Source organism: Juglans regia, chromosome 3, assembly GCF_001411555.2.
Source record: "Juglans regia cultivar Chandler chromosome 3, Walnut 2.0, whole genome shotgun sequence".
Lineage (NCBI taxonomy): Eukaryota > Viridiplantae > Streptophyta > Magnoliopsida > Fagales > Juglandaceae > Juglans > Juglans regia.
In genome coordinates this window covers 15,810,114-15,821,707 of record NC_049903.1, presented here as the reverse complement: position 1 = coordinate 15,821,707, position 11,594 = coordinate 15,810,114, and the positions used below count along the sequence as shown (strand labels likewise).

The 11,594-nt window shown below is 39.6% G+C and overlaps 2 protein-coding genes across 2 annotated transcripts; one reads left to right on the top strand and one right to left on the bottom strand.

The window, feature by feature from the left end:
* Window positions 1–249: 249 nt before the first annotated feature.
* Window positions 250–6,543, bottom strand: LOC118347890. The gene is made up of 2 exons (XM_035687963.1): window positions 6,348–6,543; window positions 250–839 (listed from the first exon to the last, which is right to left on the bottom strand). Exons 1-2 carry the CDS (start codon window positions 6,519–6,521, stop codon window positions 603–605), a joined length of 411 nt encoding a protein of 136 aa, XP_035543856.1. The 5' UTR covers window positions 6,522–6,543; the 3' UTR covers window positions 250–602.
* Window positions 6,544–9,996: 3,453 nt separating this feature from the next.
* LOC108990796 (uncharacterized mitochondrial protein AtMg00810-like) lies at window positions 9,997–11,056 on the top strand. The gene is made up of 2 exons (XM_018964889.1): window positions 9,997–10,168; window positions 10,320–11,056. Exons 1-2 carry the CDS (start codon window positions 9,997–9,999, stop codon window positions 11,054–11,056), a joined length of 909 nt encoding a protein of 302 aa, XP_018820434.1.
* The last annotated feature ends 538 nt before the right edge of the window (window positions 11,057–11,594 follow it).

Below are 11,594 nucleotides of genomic sequence, written 5' to 3'. Positions count from 1 at the left end.
TACATTAGAGCAAGAGAGTTTGAGAGTCCAAAGCTGTTCCTAAAACTTTACCAAATCAGGCTTCTATTTTTTGCCAAATTTCTCTCTCTAAATTATTTTTCTTATTCTATTTCCCATTTTTAAGGAATTTTCTCTCTTTTCTCGATCTCTCTCCCACCGTCTCTCTTTTGTCAACCGAAGAAGCTGCACAATTGACAGGGTAGGTAGAGAGAGAAAGAGACAGAGTGTAAGAGGGAGAGAGGGCTACAAAGCAGAGAGAAGGGGAAAGATAAGAGAGAGGCAAAAGTTTCCTCAACCGCCCGTAACACTCTAATGTCCTTCAGAATGAGGAATTCGGTCCCCAACATCAAAAAAATAGAATGCATATAAGAGAGATTAGTTGGTAGAGATGGGTAGGTTTGAGTGACCGTGTACTGCTTACTTCCATTATCGAGGAAACAAACAGGTCTGTCTAATATACGACAAGGAGCCCCAACAGCGTATGAAGAATTATTCAATACAAAAGGATCAATTAATCTGGGGAAGAACTCGAATGGTGCCATGGGGACCTTGGGGGTGATGAGATGATAGCCCCTTTTTTGGGGAGGCAGTGTTATGGTCTTCTAAGCCCACTTAGGATCCGTAGCCACCATTGAACCCGGATCCTTTGTGGTGCTCGGTGAGTACAAGACCTCACTTGAGAGGGCACCGAGGAAGGCTTCGCAGCGATGTTTGCTAGGGTGCGCAGAACAGGGGCAGTAAGACCAATGCAATTGACAAACAGTCCTGTAATTGTAACCTCTGCCGCACATTACTTGTCGCTTGGTGTGAGTGTAGTTTGCAACAAGTTTACTTGGTGTCTGTAGTCAGCCCAAAACAATTTCAAGGGAAAATGTACTCATAAAGCATAAGAAGAAGAATCATAAGAAAAAATACATAGTTGAATATTTTGTTTTTTCTAAGAAAGAGACGAAGGTCATATGTCTAATAGTGACCCCGACCCAGTTTATTGAAAACTCTCACTTATGGCGGATAAATACCGTAATAAGCAAAACAAATCACCTAAGAACTTACAATTTTAGCACTTAGGTTGGTAAAAAACAAACCCCATAATCCAAACCTTTCCCAATAACCACTTCCCATTTCTAACCAAATAAAAATGCCCCAGCCTGAGTAACACCAAAACATAAACAAAGTAATTAAGTTCTAACATACGAAATACCCAGTTTGTCCATAAGACTAACTCGGATGTATCCTTGAATGGAATCCAGCCCAGAAAAATCTATCACCGTGCCTCTTGTTCCTTGTTTTGCCAAAAAATCTGCTACCATATTTGCTTCTTTGAGTATGTGCCTAAATCGAACATTCAGTTCACATGCTAGCATTTTAATCTCCTCCCAATAATCCCAAAGAAACCAATATTTACACACACCTTACTCCAACCAATTAATTATAACTAACGAATCCGACTCAATCAAAACATCTCGCAACCTCAACTGTTTACATAAACGAAGACCATCCAGAACAGCTTTACATTCCGCAATATTATTAGTGGCCTGACCATAGTAATGGGAGAAACCAACAACTACATCCCCATTTGAATCCCAAAGAATTCCTCCTCCTCCTGCAGCCCTCGGATTACCACAACATCCTCCATCCACATTTAACTTCAATCTCCCTCTCACTGGTTTCCTCCACAAAATTAACAAAGGTTTTTTTTTAACAATAGGTAAAATTAGACAATTCAAAGAGTCCAGAATTACCTTATCATTTCCACCCATGTGCCGAAACCTCTTCATATTAGTAGAAATATTCCTTAGCCCCACTTTTACTTCCCGAATGACATGTTCAGATTTGAATTTAATTCCTTCCATTCTCACCGCACATCTAGCTTTCCCGAGTTCCCAAGAAATCATAATCGGAATTAACCCTTTAATCCAACCCACCTGCGAGCTCAAAGACGCCCTTTGCCACCAAATATTCACCATGCCCTCCCAATTTCGACTATGAGATACATTAATGTTACAGGGTTTTGCAAAGAAAGACCATACCTTTTGAGCTCCTTCCCCCTCACATAAAGATATGGTGCACTGTCTCCACTTGAGGTTTAACACAACATTCACACCTTGATACCATCGGAATAACTATGTTTCGGATAATGTCATCCACCGAAATAGCCTTTCTCTTAGCACACCATAAGAAAAAAGACATCTTTTTTGGTACCCCATTTTGCCATAACCATTTTTTCCAGGGACATATTTCTCCTCTAAGTCGGATTAATTCGCAGGCTAACTTTGTTGTGAACTTGCCATCAACCTCATGCTTCCATACACAAATATCCTGACCCTGCCGAATATGAATTCCAAACTCAATGATTATACTAGTCATCTCATCTAGAATCAATTGTTGCAAATCCTACACTTTTGGCCCTGTAGTATCAAAAACATCCGCAACTTTTAAATTCAAGTCTCCTACTACCGGAATTGAGTCCATCAATGGTCCCGTTCCTAAACAATTATCCATCCAAAAGCTGCATTTACCCTCCCGAATAAGCCACTCGGAATTCACTATCACTTTTGGCATTAAGGCCATTACACCCTTCCAAAATCTGGAACCCTTTCTTAAATGCAATAATGAATACAAATGAAAATTTCCAATGTATTTAGTGGTAAAAAATCTTGACCACATGGACCCCCTTCAATAAGTTCCAAGCAAATTTCATCATCAATGACTCTTGAACATCATAAAGATTTCTGATTCCAAGACCCCCCTCCTCAACCGGTAAACAAATTTTTCTCCATGCTATCCATTTCCTTTTTTTACTATCCACCGACGAACTCCAAAGGAAATCAGAAAATAACTTCTCAAGTTTTGATAACACCTATTTTGGTAAGTTTAAAACAGAGAGCATATGAATAGGCATACCATTCAAAACATGCTTAATCAACACAATTTTACCTCCAAATGAAAGCACTTTGCTTTTCCACCCTGACAATTTCTTTTGAACTTTTGCCAATAGGGGATCAACCATTCTTATTTTCAAAACTCCTGCAAATAATGGAACTCCCAAATATGTGCATGGCCAATTTCCTTCCTCAAATCCTGAAATCATTTTCAAACTATTCCTCCTATTAGCCGGAATGGAACTAGAGAAAAACAAAGCTGACTTACATGGATTGATCAACTGACCCGACATCAGTTCGTATCTATGTAAAACTTCCATAATATTTCTCACAGCCGAACTTCCCCCATTTGCAAACATCAGGAGATCGTCGGCATAGAATAAATGAGTAATCAATGAGCTTCCATTGGGATGAAATGGAAGTATTTGCCCCAAGCTGAACTCCAAATTAATCATGCGAGAAAGAACCTCTTTAGATAATATAAACAAATAAGGGGAGAGTGGGTCACCTTGTCGAAGTCCCAGTGATGCCTTAATAAATCATTTGGAGCAACCATTCAACATTACCGAGTAAACCAGAGACGATATAGCGTTAAACACAATACTCCTCCATTTTTCAAAAAAACCCCATCTACAAAGAATCTCTAAAAGATAACTCCAATTAACTCGATCGTATGCTTCGCCATATCTATTTTCATCATTACATTTCCACCCCAAACCTTTCGATTAATGCCTTGAACCAGTTCTTGAGCCAAAGAAATATTATCAAATATAGAGCGACCCCGAATGAATGCTGCCTGTTCAGGAGAGATAATTTTATCAAGGATCAGAGCCAAACGAAACACCATAATCTTTGCCATAATTTTATAAACCACCGAACATAAACTTATTGGACGGAATTGATCAAAACCCAAAGGCTCATCAACCTTCGGAATTACTACCAAATTTGTGGCCCAAAAAAAGTCGATAACGATTGCCCATCAAAGAAATCCTTGGCCATTTCCAAAAGATCAAATTTAACAACATCCCAAGTAAACATAAAAAAACTAGTTGAAAATCCATCTGGACCAGGGCTACTATTTGCAGGAATAGACCAAAGTGAAGACTTAACCTCTTCCATAGTAGGCACTGAACACAATGCCTCATTTTCAGCTAAGGACGCCATTGGTTCAATCAAGTTCAGCGCAGCCTCGTTTGTTCCTAGAAAACATTTCTTCTCATTTCATCTCATCTCATCATTACAACTTTCCCAGCTTCCAATACAAAATAAAAAAAAATAAACAATTCAACTTTTTCAAATTCCAAAACAAAAATAATATTAAAAAATATATTTTAACAATACTTTATTCAAATTTTTAACTTTAATCTCAACTCATATCATCTCATCTGTGAAAACAAACAAGCCCTAAATCTCGTGTCACTGGAGAAACTGAAAGCATCTTCTTATAAAAATCTACAGCCCCAGCATGCACCTCATCTGCTGTATTTAGGAAAGAACCATCAAGAAGACTCATCCTCTCTATCTTTTTATTCTTCTTCTTTATTCTCATCGTAGCATGGAAAAAACTGGTATTTGAATCACCTGCAGCAATCCACTTCACTCGAGATTTTTGACATGCTAGGATTTCCTCACAGTGCACCCACTCCAAATGCTCTTGTTTACATTTTAACAAATCAGCTTCAACTTGAGAAGAAAAATTACTCGCAACATTTTCCTCCAACCCAATAATATGGTCTTCTAATCTTTTCAATTCCATCTCCACTCGACCAAAAACATCTTTGTTCCATTTTTTCAAAGCCCCTTTTAATAATTTCAACTTCCGTGTTATCCACACCATTGCACAACCATTTATCCTCGTATTCCATACCTCTTGAACAAGAGGAATGAACTCCTCATGGGAACCCCACATATGATGAAAACGAAAAGGCCAAATAATCTTCTCTTGGTCTCCAATCAACTTGACCATCATCGAAGCATGATTTGAAGAAGTACAAGGCAAATACTTGACATGAATATCCCCAAAACAATTTAAGAATTGAATATTAGTGAGCACCCTATCCAACAGAGCCCATATTCTTCTTCCACCTTACCTTTCATTACACTAAGATAAACGATTTCCTTCAGAAGGCAAATCCAACAAAGCACAATCATGAATACATTCATTAAATTCCAATTTCGCCTGAGAAACTTGCAAAATTCCTCCCACCTTCTCACTATCATTTCGAATAATGTTAAAATCCCCCCCAATGAACTAGGGGCGACCACAAGGTTGTTGACTTCTCAGAAAATCCCATAGTTCCATACATTTAGTTCAAAAACAACTAGCATAAACAAAAGTTGCAAGAACCCGATAATCACTATGTACAAACTACCCACTAATCGCTTGATCCCACATTAAGATCAATTCGAAATCAAAATCCACAGCCCAAAAAATCTAGATTTTACCCCCACAATCCGCATTATTAAAGTGAAACGACAAATTCATCCATCTTGCCCATCTACTACATTTATTAGCATGTACAGAAGGTTCTAAAAAAGCCACCATAGAAGGCCGACTTTTATTCAAAATACACCGAAGTCTACTTTTTGACAAAACAATCCCCCTAATCTTTCAAGTAAGAATACTCCTAAAAAATTAAAGAAATTTTTTGGAACGAGTACGGTGCTCCAAAACCACAATCGATTTTTCTTTCCTCATCCCCTTAAACTTTTTTCAATGGAACCTGCATATCAGGATCCGAGTCAAAACACTTCGCAGCTAGTTCATTAAGATACTCCTATGCTTCCCCATCAGTAACAGCCCGACTCCTCACTCCCTCCTCATCCACCTCTTCTGTACTCAAACCATCCAAGTCAGCCAAACCCAACTCAAATTCCAAAGCCTCATCCACTAGACGCAGGGAGCTTCTAAGTTCAGATTTTTTGAAATTTTTCAGAAATTCAAACTCAACCTCCTCCTCTACCATATCACACCATTTCCCCTTTTGCCTTGGCTCCTGGCCTAGAATTTCACCCTGTTCCTTCTCAGATACCTCTCTCTGCATAGAAGAACCAGCATTCATCTGGTCATTTATTCCACTATCACTCAGCTCCAACTCGTCATCTTTTCCTAGATCAATAGGATAGGAATTGAACACCACTCCCTCTCGAGAAACATACCACATTTCCATAGAAACCTCTGTATTCAACTCTCTTCGTTTCTGGATGGCCTCAAGAATAGATTCTCTCCTCGACTTTGAAGACTCTCCAACCTTCTTCTCAGCAACTGGGATTTGAAAATTTTATGCCCGCTTCCCTACCACCTTCCATATTTTTTTTCCCTTGATGTTTTTTACCTTCATCCTTCCTATCAATTATCTTATCATTTCCAGCCCCTGACTTTCGTTCCTTCCACAAGCAATTTAACTCCAAATGCCCCTGCCTCCTACAACCCGCACAAAACAACAGAATGGATTAAAAAATTACCTCTTGATAATGACTAGACGCTAATCCAGGAGGCCCCAACCAGAATGACTTCCGAAGTGGCTTTGAAACATCTATCTCGAGACATATACGCGCTGCCTCCAGATGAGTCACACACGCCGTAGCATTGTCTCTCTTCAAATACCTACCAAATCCATTCCCAATACTGGTCAACATTGATTCTTGGAAATACTTTGGTGGCTAAACTGGCAAGGTAACCCACACAGGCACCCAAGGAGAGTCTTCCTCTTCCACAAAATTTGGACTCAAATGGAACACCCGAAACGGAACCCCATGGATCTCCGAATTTCCCCGCGCCATAACAGTGATAAAATCATCTTCTCCTGCCATCCCTACCAAAACATTTTGTGGATTGCAAAGTTGACCCACCACCGGTTGAGCCTTTAAACCCCAACGATTTTCAAACAAACCCCGAATGTGATCCAATGATGGACGACGCCGCAAGAACTTCAGGACCACCGAATAACGAAATGGTTCAGCAGATTGATGAATTTCCGCCTTTGAGAACTGAAGAAACATTTCCCCATCATGAAATCGAGGTTCTCGCAGAGGTGTACCAACCTCCGGAAGTAATTGCGGTTTTGAGGCCACCACATCCATGAACGCCCTCACAGATGACGTCGCTTCATGCCGCAAATTTCCCTTCAATGTTAACGACTGCTCCACGTGCATACTCCCATCTCCTTGCCCTGCCGACGGCAGCAAGTTGCCAACTGCGGTGAGCGCCATAGTAACCCTAGCAACAACGCCCTCTCTCTTTTTTCGCCCTCTCTCTATTTTTGCCCTCTCTTTTCGCATACATTGTTTTGATTCTAACGAAAAAAGAAGTTAATAGTTGAATATGATACAGTAAATTATAAAATTCTTTTTATTATAAAATAAATATATTGTATTATAAGAAGTCACGTAGATTTATAAGATAATTTTTTGTATTTCTTTTTGTAGACCTAACACTAACCATCGAATTTAATTTTTTTAACAAGCATGTTTGATGTGTCATGTTTCTACATTTCACATAAAGATTACTTAAATGCCATAAAATGAGCCCAGACCATATTAAACATTTTCGATTTTGGATTCAGTCTTGCTTCTAGCTCATAGATTTTGGATTCAGTCTTGCTTCTAGCTCATATGCAGCTCTATTACCCGGGCCAAAATTTGGGTAACCAGGTTCATCTTGGTGGTTATTGGCCAGGATTTCACCCAACCCGATAATCAGATTTCTCTACACGGGTATACCTGAGTACAGGTACGGGTACAGTATAGTACTCGGATTCCAAGTTAAACTTAGAATCTGATTTAGTTTCTTAGGTTTAAAAAAATTCTCTTGACACTGAATTCAGTATGCATTTTTTTATGTTTTTGGTTGAAAATAATGACGTGTATTGACAATTGCCATATATTGACCGTTGCCATATTTTTCACATTCAACATCTCCAGAAAATCAATCACCTTAATTCTAGGAATCTATCTAACTTGTATAATTAGTCTACTTACCTTTTATACATGTTTCCATATTTAGTCTTCTGTACATCTATCTACTTATAAAGTGATACACAAATGAATATAGAGTTTTTGCATAAATATAATTCTCCCGTTTAGTTTTAACATGGTATCAGAGCCTAAACCAATCACTACCCCAACCACAAATGGCTAACTCCTCCAACCCTCTCCACCCTCCTCCACCAGCGGCGAACCAGGCCCATCTCAACTCCTCTCCGCGACATCCCATACTTGGCCTGTCGCCAGAGTTGTACTAGAAGCTGCTCACCTTGCTTGCACCGTCGTCCTCCACCACTACCTCGCCTCCTTTCGCCCACTTCGTTGGTAATACCCTATCCCCTTCTTCATTTGTTTTTTCCTTTGATCGACACCATCACTAGGTGGTGGACAGTGGCGCAAGCTACCATATGTGTCACGAGTGTGTAGCCTTTACCGATCCACGGCACCCTTCTTCCGAGCACACTGTACAACTCCCGAATGGCCAAGCCATTCCCATCGAAGGCCTCAGCACATGCATTCTCTCTCCCCCCCCCCCCTTTACTTTATCCGATGTTTACTTTGTTCCCGAATTTTCATTTAATATTTTATCAGTTTCCCAAATTACCCTTCATACTTCTTGTGTCATTTTATTCTCTTCTCACACTTGTTTATTTCAGGACCCACGATCAATGAGCCCCATTGGAGCGGGTGATTTTTGCAATAGGCTCTACGTCTACCGGCCTGAATCTTCACTCGCTTTAACTACCCAATCTACTATCAATAAAACCTTATGACATCAAAGTCTAGGTCATCTTTCCCGTTTTATTATTCCTAGTCTTTTTAATTCTCCATGCATTCTCTCTGATTGTGATGTTTGTGCTCGATCTAAGCACACCCGATTACCTTTTTCTATTAATGCAAATAAAAATGTTTATCCTAATTTAAATCGCATTTTTTGTGATATTTGGGATGACTATCATACTTCTTCTCTGAGTGGGGCTCATTATTTTCTCACTATTGTTGATGATTTTTTACGCACTACTTGGATCTACCTAATGTGTTTTAAATATGAAGCTTTTACTCATTTAACGCATTTTTTGCTCTTATCCAAAATCAAATTAGTATTACTGTTAAAATTATTTGCATTGATAATAGACAAAAATTTCTTTCTCATCAATTTCAAACTTATCTTCAAAATCATGGCGTCATTCATGAACGTACCTGTATTGACACCTCTTCAACAAAATGTCGTTGTAGAGCGTAAACATAGGTACCTTCTAAATATTGCATGTAGTCTCCATTTCCAAACACATCTCCCTTTAAAATTTTGGGGAGATTGTGTCCTCACCACTGCATATCTCATTAATCGTACCCCAGTCACATTCTCCAAAATAAGTCACCTTTTGAAATTATTTTCAATAAAACACTCAGCTATGATCATCTTCGCATATTTGGGTGTCTTTGCTATGCACAAACCCTTAGTGCTCACCACGACAAATTTTCCCCTCGTGCCACTAAATGTGTTTTTCTTGGCTATCACAGCACTCATAAAACTTACAAACTCTACAATCTCGACACTCTTTCCATCTTTTATTCTCGTGGTGTCACCTTCTATGAACATCACTTCCCTTTCCAACATATTCCTACTTCCTCACCTTCTCATCATGTCCTTCCATTGCCTGTCCCTGAAACTCCTATATCATCTCCTCCATCTCCAAAAACTCCTCTTGACTCACCCAAGCCTCCTCTCTCCTCACCTCCGTCTCTTCCTATCTCTCGTCCCCACCACACCATCACTCGGCCCGCCTATCTTCATGACTACATTTGTCCTACACTCTACACAGAGCCAACGACATCTTCACCTGCTACACAAGCCTCGAGTACTGCACACTCTCTGTTTGCTTTTCTTTCATATTCTCATTTTTCTCCATGTCATCTCACTTTTTTAACTGATCTAACCACTTCTGTTAAATCCTCCTGTTATTCTGATGCTATCCGCCACTCTCATTGGCGTGAAGCAATGTTTGCTGAAATTCATGCTTTGGAGGACATCTCCATTTGGACTCTTGAGACACTTCCCCCCGATAAAAAACTTATTGGTTGTAAATGAGTTTTCAAAACTAAGCTCAAGGCTAATGGCTCTATTGAGATGTATAAAGCTCGACTTGTTGCCAAGGGCTACACTCAGGTTGAAGGCCTTGACTATCATGAGACATTTGCACCGGTTGCCAAAATGACCATTGTTCGTTGCTTATTGGCGGTTGTTGCCGCCAAACATTGGGTCATTCATCAACTCGACGTCAACAATGTCTTCTTACACGGCAACCTTGATGAGAAGTCTACATGACACCACTTATCGGATATTACATAAAGGGGAGACCCATGTCTGTCGACTCCGACAATCTCTCTATGGCCTCAAACAAGCCTCATGCAATTGGTTTTTTAAACTAACTTATGTGCTTCTTGATGCAGCTTTATATCAGTCTCAGACCGATTATTCTTTATTTACTCTTGTCACCTCCACCAACATTACTCTTGTTCTTATTTATGTTGATGATATATTGGTTGCTGGTAACGATATCTCTCAGATCGAGATTTTCAAAAGACTCCTCTCCACCCATTTCAAAACCATAGATCTTGATTCTTTGAAATATTTTATCGAACTTGAAGTTGCTCGCTCTCACAAAGGTATATTTCTCAATCAACACAAATATGCTCTTCATATTCTTTTCGACATTGGACAACTCGGTGCCCGAACTGTCCCTTTTCCTATAGAACAGAACTTGAAACTTAACACTGAAGACGACGATCTCCTTCCTGATCCTTGCACTTACAGACGCCTAGTTGGCCGACTCATCTATTTGACAATCACTCGACTTGACATTGCCTATGTAATTAATATTCTCAGTCAGTTCATGCATGCTCCTCGGGTTCCTTACATGACTGCCGCTACTGGTGTTCTTCATTACATCAAAGGCAGTCCAAGTCAAGGCATTTTCTTCTCTTCCTCTAGTAGTATGCATGTCACAACATACACTGATTCTGATTGGGCCAGCTGGCCCACCACCCACCGTTCCACCACCAGATATTTCATTCAGTTAGGGACCAGTGCAATCTCATGGCGTACAAAGAAACAGATTACAATAGCAAGGTCTTTCGCTGAAGTTGAATATCGAGCTATGGCCGTCACTACCTGTGAACTCACCTAGTTGAATCAACTTCTCATTGATCTTGGAATTTCTCATCCCGAGTCCTTCACCTTACATTATGACAACCAATCTGCTCTCTACATTGCGCACAACCCCGTGTTCCATGAGCATACCAAACACATTGAGATTGATTGTTATATTGTTCGTGATAAAATTTGCTCGGGCCTCCTTACAGCCATTCACACTTTTTCCACTGAACAAGTTGCCAATATTTTCACAAAAGCCTTAGGACGGGAACTTTTTGATCATTTTGCATGCAAGTTAGGCATTACAGATCTCCATACACCAACTTGAGAGGGAGTATTGACAGTTGCCGTATATTGATCGTTTCCATATTTTTCAGATTCACCATCTCCAGAAAATCAGTCACCTTAATTTTAGGAATCTGTCTAATTTGTATAATTAGTCTACTTACCTTTTATACATGTTTCCATACACCATCTCAATTAACTATTATTCCTAAAGAATTCAACTCAGCTCAACATCCAAACGGAGCTTAATGAACTTAAGAAACACAATCTGCATGGTAGGCTCAAAT

What these genes read in the sequence shown, in the direction of transcription:
- LOC118347890 (XM_035687963.1), bottom strand. Translation starts at nt 6,521, where the DNA reads ATGTTGACCAGTATTGGGAATGGATTTGGTAGGTATTTGAAGAGAGAC. An exon ending in CGTCTAGTCATTATCAAGAG is followed by an intron (nt 840 to 6,347) that starts GTAATTTTTTAA and finishes GGCTGACTACAG; the next exon opens with ACACCAAGTAAACTTGTTGC.
- LOC108990796 (XM_018964889.1), top strand. Translation starts at nt 9,997, where the DNA reads ATGTATAAAGCTCGACTTGTTGCCAAGGGCTACACTCAGGTTGAAGGC. An exon ending in CAACAATGTCTTCTTACACG is followed by an intron (nt 10,169 to 10,319) that starts GCAACCTTGATG and finishes TTCTTGATGCAG; the next exon opens with CTTTATATCAGTCTCAGACC.